This window comes from Camelina sativa, chromosome 11 (genome assembly GCF_000633955.1).
Source record: "Camelina sativa cultivar DH55 chromosome 11, Cs, whole genome shotgun sequence".
Lineage (NCBI taxonomy): Eukaryota > Viridiplantae > Streptophyta > Magnoliopsida > Brassicales > Brassicaceae > Camelina > Camelina sativa.
This window is the reverse complement of record NC_025695.1, coordinates 35,191,025-35,206,055: the sequence shown is the minus strand read 5'-3', so window position 1 is coordinate 35,206,055 and position 15,031 is coordinate 35,191,025. Positions and strand designations below refer to the sequence as shown.

Below are 15,031 nucleotides of genomic sequence, written 5' to 3'. Positions count from 1 at the left end.
GCATCAAACCTGATTCTTCTTTGGTCGACCTCTTGGTCTTGCAGCTGGAGCTTCAACTGTCGGGTTTGTACAAGATAACCTATTGTGTCCTTCTTGTTTGCAGTTGCTACAAGTCATGACTCTTCCATTGTGTGGTAGTCTTGTGTTGCTTGATGAAGAGGCAGTTTCATACCTACCTTTCCTCCTCGCATGGTTATTTGGTCTACCCGGATTTCCTTTTCTCCAAGGTGGTGGCAAGACTCCTAATATATTCATTCTAGGGCATTCGTTCTGACCTTGGACAGGGTGAATACCATCTCTATATGTTTCACGCCACAATCTTGTTGTGTACCAGTCAACAACGTAATCTTCAACTTTCTGTCTCCTACCTATGATCACAGAAGCATCATGGACACAAGGAATACCTGTCATCTGCCACTTTATGCATCCACATGTAAGCGCATTCATGTCCACAGAATAAGTTTCATCTCCCAATTGGACCTCATGTTGATTGTGCCTAGCCATGCTTCTGATGCAAAACTGAGACTCTGCTATCATATTCTCTATCTCTAAATGAGCTCTCTTTGTGAATCTTGTCTGCAACCTTCCAGCGATTATGTACCTCTTCTCATTCCGCACCATACATTGCCTCCTAATATCCTCAAGCATCTCTAGCAATGGTTTCCTCCTAGCTTGGCATATGGTTCTATTAAAAGACTCACTAAGGTTGTTCAAGTTATCATTGCAATGCGTACCTACCCTAAAGAAGGCTCTAGACCATGTCATCGGATTGGTGCGTAGCAGAGAATTAAATGCACCTGGGTTATACTTCTGTAATGCCTCCATATGTTTACGATACTATCCTGTGGTGTAGCTTCGAGCAATCTTCCAGAACAGACGTTGAAGTTCTAAATCATGACTGTCTCTCTTCCAATTCTCCATGATATGTTTAGCACAAAGACGATGCTCAGCTTGTGGGAGAACGTTCTTGATGGCTTTAACAAGACCCTGCAAATCAATGAAACACATGTTAAAATGTTTGATGATAACATAATAAATTAAAGTATGCCTTTAACTAACCGATTGTTTGTCAGAAATGATAGCTATTTGTCTTCCCTCCTCAAGACCCAATGAAGTAGAGAGTAACTTCATAAACCAATCCCAATTGTCATCATTCTCTATCTCAACCACTGCCCAAGCAAGTGGAACTATCCTGTTGTCTCCATCTCTTCCAACAGCAGCCAAGAGATGTCCCTTGATGTCCCATTTCAGAAATGCACCATCTACTCCGATGTCCGCTTCCAAGAACTCCTTTGTTATTGAAAACACACAAATAACCGATAGAACCTTTGTAATCTCCCAACTGTTGGACCAGGAATAGTCTCTATCTCAAAAATTGATCCTGGATTTGATCGCAAAATCTCTGCTTGATAATCCCATATCCGTGAGAAATGCTCTTGATGACCAGCCTTTGCTTCTCGCCTCACTCTTGACTTAGCTTTAGAACATTGTTCTTCACTAACTTCTAGATTGAAATCTCTCTTAATCTTTGCAGCCATCTCTCTCGGTCTGATCTTCAGATTCTATCTCAACCTATCCGCAAATAACCAAGCTATCGTTCCTCGCTTTAACATGTGACTAAAACCTGATCTCACACATACATGCTTACTCTCATATACCTTGTTTTGCATCTTGTGTTTCTTCTTATTGTAGGAGCAGTAACATCTCCACAAACACTTAACCTTAGGATCGGTATTAGCACATTTTGCATCAATCTTCAAAGTCTGCGATCTATACAACTTAATGTCGTATCTACTCTTCAGAGAATATCTCAAAACAACTATCTTGAATTCCTCTGGTGAGCTAAAAGTTTTCCCCAACTCGAGCAACACTTCTGGATCTTCAATTTCTACACGTTCATCACCTTGGCCATTATCTTCGTCTTCATTTTCTGACAAAGGATCTGGAATCTTCTCGTCATCGAAGATATCATCTCCACTGTCGTTATCAGTCTCGTCTTTCTCTTCTCTCACAGCCTCTCCAAACTCTGCTTCAAAGTCCTCACAGAATTCTTCTTCTACACCAACACAGTTACCATCTTCCTCTACAAATACTTGGTTTCCATTTCCATTCTCCTGATCATCATCTTCCTCTTCGTTGAAGTCTTCTTCGACACCAGCTTCGTACCCAATATCATCACAATCTTCGTCGCCAACAACCTCACAATCATCTCCACTAACAGCATCAAATTCTTCAAATGGACAAGAATCATGCTCTTCTAAAGGAACAAGCTGACCTAAGGCACAAAATACAGAATAATTGCAGTACTTACCCCGCCAGCCGATTGGGGAACAGTCGACTCGGGAGAAACTGAACCGTGAGCAGTAGACTCGTGAGCAGAGGATTCGCCAACATTATCAGGCTTCTTCCGTTTGGGACGACGCGTAGCGATCTTCTTTCGCGGAGTCATTGAAGAATCGATTAGGGTTTCTGATTTGGGATAATTGAAATCGATTAGGGTTTGTCAATTAGAGGAAATGAGAAATCGATTCTCAATTTAGGGGTCTTAGAGATATAGGACCGGCGTCGTTTTGTTATAAACGGAATCGTTAACGGATAATTAACCGCGTTTATTTGCTCTGTTTGACCACTTAATGTGGTGCCTCAAAAGGCTAAGTCAACGAAAGTTTGAGATTTATTTCGAAGTCAATAAATAGTTGGTGTTTTTTTCCTCCAAACACAGACTTGGTGATTTAAATCAACGAAAATATAAACTTGGGGATTTAAATGACATTTTTTCCTTTTATTTACATGAAAGTAATGTTTAATAATTCTTAATTCATTAATACTCGAAAAAAAAATATTATAGCATGCACAATCCATTTGGAGTTTTAATATTTTGGTACGCATAAATTAGAATATTCTGTTCATAATAATACAAAGGCACCAGAGTTTGACAAAAAAAAAAATACAAAGGCACCAGCAGAGTGAGGGGAGGCTTGAAAGTTAAGTCCCAAAGGAAGGCCTTCGTCATTGCTTAACTTGCAATCGAAGTTATAAGAAATACACATTTTAACTCAGAAGGGCCTTACGTTCACGTCAATCATTCAAAACGCACATTCCATTGTTATCAATTAGATTTTTTGCTATCACTACTAGAATTTTCTCACCAAACACTGAAAGTACCATTTCAACCAAAGATTAAGTCAAGAAAACAACTCAAACCAAACAAAATAAAAATAAAAAGTGTGTAGTATTGAGTCTTTAGAAATAAACCTTAAAGCTAAATGTACGTGCAGAGACTTGTCTTTTTTTCTGTGTCTTCTTGTTTCTGGACTCAAGAGTGAAAAGAAGAGAAAATGAGTTCGAATAGCGAAAAGAGGATGATGAAAAGGTCCGATTTCGCTCAGAAGTTGTTGGATGATCTTCGCGTTCGGAAGGAACAGCTTTCAGGCTCTAAGAACTGCCTACCAACAGGTAAAATAATCAATGAACAAAACACTGAATCTGAAGAGAGATAGCATGTATCTTGCTAGGTTCTTGAATCTTTTCTACAAAATTTCCTGACTTCCTCAGTTAGATCTAGTTGAAGTAACCAACAAAGGCTAAAATGCTCCTTGCCAATTCATCAAGGCTAAATAGAGTTTTTTTCTATATTATTAAGTATTACCAAAAAACATTAATCTAGAATTACATGAAAAATCTCTGTAATGCCAATTTCTTTTTTCGTGGTTGCAGATAACTATGCATATATTAACAGAGGAGTTAAGGGATCCAGAGCAAAATCTGTAAGCTATAAAGCATCTTTTGAACTTTCAATATTCACAATGAGCCTTTCCATTATCTTGTTAATATCAAATGGTTTGTTTACTTTCAGACAACATTTCACGAACTCACTAGCAGCAGCATAGAGGCTTCAAATCAGTTAGTTCCTTATGGAAAAGGCCGGAGCATGGAGAAAATCGATCTTTCGAAAGCTTTAGCATTTGCACTTGAGAATGCTGGAAAAGCTACAAGAGGAGATCCTTCAGGGAGTGCCTCAATCATTAGCTTCTTGCATGAAGTAGGAAAGAGATCTTTGGGAGAAAGAAGAAGCAGTCAAGTTTTGGTGCAACAACAACAACAACAACAACCTTCCTCAAGCAGTCCCATGATTCATGTTCATATCAAAGAGATTTCAAAGGGAGCTCAAAAACTGAATCAGATAATTAAAGCATGTAGCAACGGCCTCAGTTTTCGTAAAGGGAGGTACTCGATACAATGCGGTGAACAACTCATGGAAGGTGCTATTGACTTGGAACAGTCTCTTCGTTTGTTTGTAGACATACAACAAGCTTCTGATTACACGACCAATAAACAGAGGAAAAACAGAATCAAGCTGCTTGAAGAAAATGATGATGATGAGGATCAAGAGTATGCTCATAACCAAAATTACCAAAAGATCAAAGAAGTTGCAAAGGCAGATATCGAGATGAGACTATTGGCACTTAACTACCAAGAGGATAATAAGAAGAACAAACATAGAAGAACAAGTAGTTGTGGAGATACAGAAGAGAGATCACTAAAACCTCAGAAAGGAAGGATTCCAAGTGTTGTTGCCAAGTTGATGGGACTAGGAGAGTTTCCAGAGGATGAAAAAGAGACCAACAACAAAATGGATGCATCCGTTAAATCTGTTGAGAATTACACAAGGCGTAGAGTAACGCAAGCTAGTGAACAGAAGGCACCAAGGAAGTCAACATCATTGGATTTAGTAATACATAAGGAGACTCAAACCGCAAATGAGATAAACTACAAAGCCACGTCTCAGCAGAAAGATAGAGAGAAAGATGATTCATTCTCAAACAGTAGAAAAAGGAGCAAAGTATCAGACAAGAAGGATGGAAAAGTGACGACGAAAAATGCTATCAGGAGTCCATCTCCAACAGAACATATGGATAAGCTTGTCGCGAGGAAGCCTTTACAGAAACTTAGTTCTGAGAAGAAACTAATCTTTCATAAACCTGAGGAAGAAGAGATCACCAAGAAAGAGAAGTTGCAGCGAGAATATAGCGTAAAGCCCAATCAATCACCAAAACCTTTGAGTTCAGTGGATATACAAAAGAAGCTACCACTCACAGTCACAGACAATGCTAAAGCTCCAAGGAAAAGCTTTTCTCATATTGAAATAACACAAAAGGGAAGAGAAGGAGAGGTGCATAAAGCCAAGATCCGCGAGAAGAAAAACCAAGACATATATAATCAAAATGAAGGATTGTGCAAAGTAATGAAGCGACTAGAGATTAAGAAAGCAGATGTAAAACATGATCAGTCACTCAGAAGTTATAATAATAAGATGAAGGCAGAAGCAGAGACATGCATCAAAACTTCTCAAGTTTCAGGTGCTGAGGTCCAATCATCAAACAAAAGTGTGGTAGAACATAAGAGAGGAATCAAAGATGACTCAATTCTTCTTATTGCCGCGGAGAGAGTCACATGCCAAGCTCCATTAGAAAACGTAAGCTTATTACTGTATATAAACTTCACACACCATCTGTATATATTAACTCTAATCTCTGTGTCTTGATTTTCATGAGCAGCATCATGGGATTATGTTCACGGATGGGATAGATCAACAAGCTCCAATATCAAAGTTTAATGGAAATTCAGAGAGATTACCCAAGACAATATGTAAAGGTAAGAACAAAACAAAAACAATGTATGTTTTGAAAACATATCCAAGGCTTCATGCTTCACTCATGATAGAGCCACAAGCATTTTAGGCAACAAGTAAGCGATTTTGTTTTGATATATATGGAACCAAAATAAGTTTCGATTATTTCAGGAACCAAAGAGGAGGTAGAAGCAGCTGGTTTACCTTTGTTGGAGAAGCGACAAGAACACCGGAAACAAGAAACCACAGAGACATTGTCTGAAAATGAAATAAACCTCAAGAAAATATTTGTGAAAAGCCAACTATTTCTAGACACAGCAAAGGCACTTTTCAAACTCAACATTCCTCCAAATGTCTTTCATGACGCCTCCGTTGAAAGCGATTACTATCAAGAAGACAAGAATCTAATCCTCGAATGTGGCTTCGAACTAATGAAACGGAAAAGGAGATTTCAAGAGTTAAGTGTACATCCTTTCGTCAAGGTGCCCATCAGTTCCTCTAAAGTAAACTCGCTGGACCATCTTATTAGACAAATGAGCAAAGAGTTAGAGAAGCTGCGAGCCTACGGTAGGGATTACAACATTGTATCACATGTTGAAGATTACGTGTTGGAAAGAGATGTTCACCATAAAGACCCAAACCTGAACTCAATGTGGGACATGGGTTGGAACGATTCGATGCTCGCCTTTATTGAGAAAGATGATGTTATGAGGGATATAGAGAGGGAAGTCTTCAGTGGACTCTTGGAGGAGATAACAAGAGATCTTATATGCATATAGACGAGACTCTTCTTCTCTCCGAGTCAAAAGTGAGCTCTTGTTACGTTTTAGGTGATCATTATCTTCAGACATTATTCCACTTCGTTAATGTTTTGTCTGAAAATGTTTTTTTTTTTTTTTTCAACCTTATGTCAGCAAATGATGGTATGGAAATTGAATCGATGGGCAGAGTGAGAGTCTTTTGTGTACTGTCAATGCGATTGATGTAACAACTAACAAAATAGCAGATTCGTAGGTGTACCCTTTAGTTTCTTGCGTGGCTAATAAGAATATAGGTGCGTATTTGATGAAAAATAAACGTCTACTCATTTCAACATAAACACAAAAAGTATACATTTCTCAAATTATATTTCAAACTATCTACTTCTTAATTATACTTTTGAAAACTATCTTTCGCTAAACTTCCCCACTTTATTCTTGCCTTTGATCTATATGAGTTTTATTCTCAGTTTTCTATATAGGATTTCGAAAATTCTTTAGTTTTATTCGTGAAGAGAATGTACATACATACTTATAGATCATTCCAGCTACTATAGTATAAAAACAACAACTGAACTTGATAATGTATATATGGACAAAATTAGGTCCGGAACTCTTTCAATTTTTTTTTTTTTTTTTTGAGTGTATATATTGTGGGGGAAAAGTAAACAAAGTTGAAGAGGACCAATGAACTTTTCATCCCAAAACAAGTAACTAAAAATAATATTTCGAGATTTTAATAACATATATTTGGGTTTCACGAATTAAGAACCGTGAATCGGTCCAGTTTACCAGAAAACTGTTGTAATTCTTAATGAGTACAAAAAGTTTATGATTTTAGTCAATTTTTTTAAAAAATTAGTAATTCTCTTACGGCTTTTAATTGTCTTACTAAGTTTGATCTTCGGTTAAATCGTCAAATCCAAGATTTAAACCGTTCTGATTCCCACAAAAACGCACGTATAACAAAATATGACTTGGAACATCCTATATAATAAAACATTGTAGACTATATAATTTTAATAAGTTAATTACATATATGTTATATTAATTGATAGATTAATTGGTTACAAATAGGTTATAACGAAAATCTTAAAGAGAATATTTTAAAAAATCATATCATCTAACTTACCATATTAATTTTTTTATTAAATTATTCAATAAATAAAATCTTTTGATATCTAACTTAACATATTAATTTGTTAGTTATCATTATATTTTACATTTCATTTTTATATATGAGTCTATTTTGTGAAAAAAAATAAATTATCATATTATTTATTATAATTAAAAAATAGTTTTATTTCTGGATATACCATAAGTTGAATTTTTAAATCCCCTATATAATAAAACGGAAGTACACAACATTGTTTTGTAGACTATATAATTTTAATAAGTTAGTTACAAATATGTTATACATTAATTGATAGATTAATTGGTTACAAATAGGTTATACCGAAAATCTTAAAGAAAATATTTTAAAAAATCATATCATCTAACTTACCATATTAATTTTTTTATTAAATTATTCAATAAATAAAATCTTTTGATATCTAACTTAACATATTAATTTGTTAGTTATCATTATATTTCACCTTTCATTTTTATATATGAGTCTATTTTGTGAAAAAAAATAAATTATCATATTATTTATTATAATTAAAAAATAGTTTTATTTCCGGATATACCATAAGTTGAATTTTTAAATCCCCTATATAATAAAACGGAAGTACACAACATTGTTTTGTAGACTAGATAATTTTAATAAGTTAGTTACAAATATGTTATACATTAATTGATAGATTAATTGGTTACAAATAGGTTATACCGAAAATCTTAAAGAAAATATTTTAAAAAATCATATCATCTAACTTACCATATTAATTTTTTTATTAAATTATTCAATAAATAAAATCTTTTGATATCTAACTTAACATATTAATTTGTTAGTTATCATTATATTTCACTTTTCCTTTTTATATATGAGTCTATTTTGTGAAACAAATAAATTATCATATTATTTATTATAATTAAAAAATAGTTTTATTTCCGGAAATACCATAAGTTGAATTTTTAAAAACAAATATAAATTGTTAAACCTATAAAATATTCAAGCTTTAAAATATTATTCTTTAAAAATAATATCTACTGAATTATTTTTTTTACTGAGTAACGGCTCAAAATTTGAATATTTAAATTCAATTTCATATTTTTTGTTGAATTTTATAATTTTATATAATATAATAAAATTTAAATAATTTATTTTGAAATATTTTTAATATATTGAAACTTGATATAAAATTAGAAACTATAAACAATCTAAATTGATTTGTTATAGCTATGTCAATAATATGTTACTCTAATATGAAAGAATTTCAAGAAACCAAGTATATTAAAACAAAAAGTATAATAATATATTAAATTACTCATAATATAATAACACGCTTTTTAAAAACCAAATTTACAAAATTATGTCTTATAATGACATTCAAGTCATGATATAGAATATATATTGTTCAAATAACTTAACATATATAACCTAATACAACATATTAAATTTTTATTTTAAAATATAAAATATACAAAATTTTGTATAAAATAAAATTTAACCAGTGTTATAGCACATGTACTTATCTAGAATCATTAACAATATAAAACTTACAAAATAGATGTCTTTTTTCACGCTATCATATTAAGCATATGATTTTATTGCATAATGTTTTATCCAAAAATTTTTTTTAAAAATAATCACATAAATTATATTTTATAAAAAATTACAATATAAATAAAATGAATCAACCCAGGTCTAATGAATCTAGCACGGGTCTTAATCTAGTAGAATCTAAAATGTAACTCAAACTTTCTAATTTTAAATTCAACTACGTATTCTTTTAAGTTTTAACTACACAATCGACACGAAAATTCGTATACCATTTTGCTCGGAAACGATTGCTACCACTACCACTCGATAATTTTTTGGAAGTTACGTTACAATACAAAATGATTCAAACAACCCAAATTTGAAAATTGTGGTTCAAATGTTAGGCCTTTTGTTGCTTTTGTTTTAATAATTTCCCCGTCTTTCTGAGGAAAAAAATAATAGTTAAAACATGCTTTATCTTTTCCTTAGGCCACAGCAACAGCGACAGCTTCTTCTTTATTATTGTTCTTTTTCCATCTTTGTGGTAGATGTTGGAATGTCTAATTCCTTGCTCTCCTCCTCCACCACCTTCGGTGCATTGCTCCATTTCTTAGTCGAGAAGGAATATCTAATTAACATAAAGCCATCATTTACTTAAACTAGTTAATAATTAACTATATATGTGCTTATATGCTTCATTAAGAGTGGGAATATCTTATTTTATTCTAATATTTCTGTCTCTCTTTTTCATGTAAGTAATTAACTAAAGACACTTTAGGGTTTTAATCTTCTTTTATTGTCTCTTTTAGTTTCCATGCAACACGTACTTTGAACATTTCCATGATGTATTTTGTTTCTTTGTCAAGTACTGTATGTATATATCTTTTTCCTTAGAGAGTCTATAAGTCTTAATTTGTGAATAAACTTTTCCGCAAGTTCACTATTGTTAAAGCACCAAAGTAAAACCCACTGATCAAATGATTTAGAAGATAAAAGTATATCCAACGCTAATACGAGTTTATGCTCTTGGCTCGAGTTTGTAGTTTTTAGTGATAAAGTCATAAAACTATATCACCGGGTACATTTGAAATTTCAAATTCTTAACTTCTAAATCTAAACAAACTATTAAATGTATGTCAGAAGTATATCTCTATATGACTATATTCACCGGGTACCTTTGAAATTTTAAATACTCAGCTAGTCGGCTTATAAACAAAATTATACTATAAACTGTGTCAGAAATGTTCTGATTATACAAGCAATATTCCTTGAGGTGTGTCAAGAGTTTTTTTCTTTTCTTTTCTCTTTGGTAACAATGCCGAGTTCTTTGTTATGTTATTTAAAGCACTCTTTATTCATATCTACTAGTAGTAGTACTAGTAGTCTTCGTTTACTAAAGAAAGAGATATTGGTTTTCTCTGACAAATCCAAAGCTAAATTCGTTTAGTATAATCCAAACAAAAAGGAACTGTGTACATAAATCCTGTATTGACCAATTTAAAATTAAGGGGATGCATGGTGCATAGATTTTTCCACTTATTTAATCTACTAAACAAGAACTACTAAATACGTTGACAAGAAAAAGGAACTATTAAGTACTTAAAGAAAAAGAAAAAAAAGTCTGAAATGTATTTCAGTTTTGTAGGTATTATACTAACTTACGTTGGTCCAAATCAAAAAGACAAAAGAGAGTAGTCGTGTCTTTTTACCAATTTAAAAATATTACATTTACCTTAACAACGTCGGTCGTTTTCTACATATATATTTATAGTTCAACCCCATAGTTTTCTATAACATAGGGACAAACGAAAGTTACAACTCAGAACAATTCAAATTCAAAAGAACACAGAAAACAACAAAAACAGAGCAGCCATGGCAGCTTCTGTTTATTCATTTCTCATACTCTTCTTCTCCTCATGTTTACATCTATCAAGTAAGTTCTAGTTTCAAAAACTCATTTACAGTTTCATATTTAAAACTTTCTCTAAATCTGATTCTTTCACATGTATCAAAACAGAGTCTCAACCGTTCCTCGGAGTAAACTATGGCCTTACCGCCGACAATCTTCCACCTCCCTCAGCCAGTGCAAAGCTTCTTCAGTCCACAACTTTCCAAAAAGTCCGGCTTTACGGATCCGACCCGGCTGTAATCAAGGCCCTCGCAAACACGGGGATCGAGATCGTTATCGGGGCATCTAACGGCGATGTACCCGGTTTAGCATCCGACCCGGGTTTCGCCCGAACCTGGGTTGAAACCAACGTGATACCTTATTATCCAGCGAGCAAGATTGTTCTTATAGCCGTTGGGAACGAGGTCACAACCTTTGGCGACAATACCCTCATGTCGCAGCTTCTACCTGCTATGAAAAATGTCCAAAGTGCTCTCGAGGCGGCGTCTCTTGGTGGCGGGAAAATTAAGGTCTCGACGGTACATGTAATGTCGGTTCTGGCCGGGTCAGACCCTCCTTCGACCGCGGTATTTAAACCGGAACATGCTGATATATTGAAGGGATTGCTAGAGTTTAATAGTGAGACCGGGTCACCTTTTGCGGTTAACCCATACCCGTTTTTCGCGTACCAAGAGGACCGGAGACCAGAAACATTGGCTTATTGCTTGTTTCAGACCTATCCTGGCCGTGTCGACCCCAACAGCAACCTTAAGTATATGAACATGTTCGATGCTCAGGTTTTATTTTACTTACTTTTGACATATTTTAAGTTTTAGCTACTTTAATCGAAGTTATTATAGCTGAATCAAATATATTAAGTGGACAGAAAATATTTCATGAATTTTTTAATGTATACTTAAAGTAGGTAACGAGATGATATATTAGTAGAGTTTTTTTTTTTTTTTGATAAGTTGAATTAATTTTTTCTTGTAATTTTATTTTGACAAAACACTTTGCTTAATCAAAAAGCTTAGCACATTTAGTTACCTCAAATGAATGAAAAGTGAAAATTGTGCTCTAGAAAGAAAAAGTGGTGTAAATTAGTAAAGGACACAAAGTGAGTGTACCTATTAAAGTTAGTGGAAGGAACACAATTGATATTGAAATTTGCAATTATGGATTCATACTTTCAGGAAAGGAGACTAAATACGGAAAACTTGATTTGTAATATAGAAAGGAAAAAAAATGATATCAAATCTGTTTTTTGGTTTACGGTGGTTAAAATTTGGTTTTGTGAAGGTTGATGCGGTGTATTCAGCTTTAAACTCGATGGGGTTTAAAGACGTAGAGATAATGGTCGCTGAGACTGGGTGGCCATACAAGGGAGACCCGGAAGAGGCTGGTGCAACAGTTGAGAACGCTAGAGCTTACAATAAAAACCTCATTGCTCATTTGAAATCTGGGTCCGGGACGCCACTTATGCCCGGGAAAGTGATCGAGACATACTTGTTTGCATTGTACGACGAGAATCTCAAGCCTGGGAAAGGTTCAGAACGAGCCTTCGGGTTGTTTAAACCTGATCTTACCATGACTTACGATATCGGGCTCACCAAGACTACCAATAACCAAGTAAGTTTTTGTTGATGAACATATGGTTTATATGATATTAATTTAACGTGAGGCAAGTCCAAGCAAGGCACTACATGTCCTCTTATTTGTCTAAACCAAACCATATGTTTTTTTTTTTACGTCTCCCAGACTTCCATGGCTCCACAGTCGCCAACAACGCGACGTCTACCACCAGCTGCCGCCCCGACAGGGAAAACCTTACCTGCTCCTCCGCAGATGATTCTCCCTTCACCTGTTACTCCCTCCGACAAAAACTCTGGACAAACCGATGTTCACAATTCGACTCCGCGCTCTGCCTCTCTCGCTCACATATGCCGTTCTCTCTCTATTTCGGCATCGATGTTGTTTGTCTTCGTTTTGTATGCATTGATCATGTAGTTGTGAAATCTCTTCATTGATTTTCAAGAGTTGAAATGTTTAATCTTCTATTATGTGTCTCTTACTAATTTAAACTAGCTTTACCTTGCGAATCCTTCACTTAAGATCTCTGTCACAAGTAGCCACTATGAAACAGCGCATCTCCTTGGAGAAACAGGACACATAAGTAAACAAAGCCAGAGCCGAGGCATTACCTGAGTAACTCTGTCCACAGGCAGTCATCAGCATATGTCCATTTGTGTACACAAAGATAGTCTTTCAAATCCGGGATCCTTCGCAATCCTATCCAAATTGTAGAAGTAACCAGTTAAGAATCCAGTAAATGGATCCAAGCTGCAATTCTACAAAAGAAAAATCTTACTTTGAAGTTTTAAAAAGCTTTTACCTTAGAGCTACACGATACTTTTGACCTAACTTCTCCAGCTCATCCATGACATAGTCCGTGTCTCCGTGATACAAGGAGGGCCTTTCACTCGGAAGTTCAGTGAGGTCCTTCACTCCTTCTTGTTTGGTGAAATATTGGGTAAAAGTGTTGGTTTATTCATTCTCCTTAGAGTAGTATTTATACATAGAGTAGGTTAGGGTTTTGTCCTTGGATATGGAATATACAATATGTGAACTATTATACGATATATATATCGGAGGCCCATTATTTGGATTCAAGACCTCCTCCCTTGTAACTGAAGATAAGTGTAACGCCCCGACTGCCACCTCTTAGTGGGCCCCATGTCCAATCACAGTCTATGGGCCCACTTTTCTTAATGGGCCTCACGTCCTCTCACTAGGCCCGTGAGTCCATCAATATCTGACGGACAGTTTGCTACGTCCGGGAGACTTTAAAGACTTGTTACCGTCCCTACAAATCACCACATGATCTTTCCTTGTGTTTTGTCCTCACTCGCACAGTTCCGTCAATCACTTTCCGGAAGGTCACCCATCCTGAGACTACTCCAGCATAAGCACGCTTAACTGTGGAGTTCTCTCAGGATCCTTGACCGAAAAGATAAGTGCACTTTGGTGACATAGGTGGTCAAATCAATTCTCTTAAACCTCTTCGCAAGTCTCTGAAACCGGGGTGCCACAATAAGTATCCATTAAGACACCACAAGTAAAGCAAACCCTAAAGCCATCAAATTTAAACAGAATTGTTGCTTACTAGTTACTACTGTTTCAGAGCTTAATTTGTGGCTTATCATCTTTTTCATTACAACAAACTTTTGAAGTTTCTTTGCTCATTCATCATTGAATTGAAGAAAGAAACCCTAACAATCTGATAGACCTCACCAAGTTTCTGTGAGGAAGAAGACAGCACGTGCAGAGATTGGCACGAGTGAGATTGGGAATTAAGAGGACCGGTGGATGCAGATATTTTGTGAGAAGCAAGTCAATGGTCACATATGGATGCTGAGGGAAAATATCTGGCTTCAGCGGTTCACCTCAGCCTATAAATAAGAAGATGCAATGTATCTGGCTTTTTATGCAAGATTGATGTACAACTTCTCTTACGTGGGATTTGAGGGTAAGTGTTTTAGATAATATGATGATCTAAACACATACTTGCGTGGTTTAGCTATTTACTAAGAGATATCTATTTCAGTCTTATCACAATCTTAAAATGATGAGAGAGAAATGGAAACTACGAAAGGGCAGAAATGAGCTCTCTTGCAACACACGAGACAACGAGAGTTTTAGGTTTCTTCTTCTACTTCTTCTTTTCTTTTTCAGATGTAAGAATCGAGCAGAAAGAGTGAGAAAGAGGCTTAGTTTGCTCAAATTAAGGGTTTAGTATTTAAACCGAACCAAACCAAACAAAATTGATGTGGGCTCGGCCCATACACGAAGCTCTGATGAGTCTTTCTTTGACGGAAGCTGAGGGAGTTCAAAATGGAAGATGATGAACAGCAACCGATGGTTATTCAAATCAAACCGGATGTTTCTGTTGGAAAGAATCTCTCATCAAGTGACACTGTTTCAATTGGTGTTATCTCGGCGTGGGAAAATCCACCGTAAGCAATGTTTCTTCCTTTTGATGATTAAAGTGTTGCGTTTTGGTTTTTGATTGTGGTTCTAATTTGATTGATTTTTTTTTTTTTTTTTTTTTTTTT

General features: G+C 35.2%; 2 protein-coding genes and 1 pseudogene across 2 annotated transcripts; all 3 read left to right on the top strand.

Moving 5' to 3' along the window:
* LOC104725210 lies at positions 3,185 to 6,606 on the top strand. The gene is made up of 5 exons (XM_010443828.2): positions 3,185 to 3,456; positions 3,718 to 3,767; positions 3,857 to 5,476; positions 5,559 to 5,655; positions 5,804 to 6,606. The coding sequence occupies exons 1-5, from the start codon at positions 3,339 to 3,341 to the stop codon at positions 6,409 to 6,411; spliced, it is 2,493 nt and encodes an 830-aa protein (XP_010442130.1). The 5' UTR covers positions 3,185 to 3,338; the 3' UTR covers positions 6,412 to 6,606.
* Positions 10,826 to 13,020, top strand: LOC104725209 (glucan endo-1,3-beta-glucosidase 7). The gene is made up of 4 exons (XM_010443827.2): positions 10,826 to 10,964; positions 11,049 to 11,716; positions 12,219 to 12,548; positions 12,678 to 13,020. The coding sequence occupies exons 1-4, from the start codon at positions 10,904 to 10,906 to the stop codon at positions 12,924 to 12,926; spliced, it is 1,308 nt and encodes a 435-aa protein (XP_010442129.1). The 5' UTR covers positions 10,826 to 10,903; the 3' UTR covers positions 12,927 to 13,020.
* Positions 14,811 to 15,031, top strand: part of LOC104728646 — a 6,480-nt pseudogene continuing 6,259 nt past the window's right edge.

What these genes read in the sequence shown, in the direction of transcription:
- LOC104725210 (XM_010443828.2), top strand. Translation starts at nt 3,339, where the DNA reads ATGAGTTCGAATAGCGAAAAGAGGATGATGAAAAGGTCCGATTTCGCT. An exon ending in TAAGAACTGCCTACCAACAG is followed by an intron (nt 3,457 to 3,717) that starts GTAAAATAATCA and finishes TCGTGGTTGCAG; the next exon opens with ATAACTATGCATATATTAAC. An exon ending in AGGGATCCAGAGCAAAATCT is followed by an intron (nt 3,768 to 3,856) that starts GTAAGCTATAAA and finishes GTTTACTTTCAG; the next exon opens with ACAACATTTCACGAACTCAC.
- LOC104725209 (XM_010443827.2), top strand. Translation starts at nt 10,904, where the DNA reads ATGGCAGCTTCTGTTTATTCATTTCTCATACTCTTCTTCTCCTCATGT. An exon ending in TGAACATGTTCGATGCTCAG is followed by an intron (nt 11,717 to 12,218) that starts GTTTTATTTTAC and finishes GGTTTTGTGAAG; the next exon opens with GTTGATGCGGTGTATTCAGC. An exon ending in CCAAGACTACCAATAACCAA is followed by an intron (nt 12,549 to 12,677) that starts GTAAGTTTTTGT and finishes TACGTCTCCCAG; the next exon opens with ACTTCCATGGCTCCACAGTC.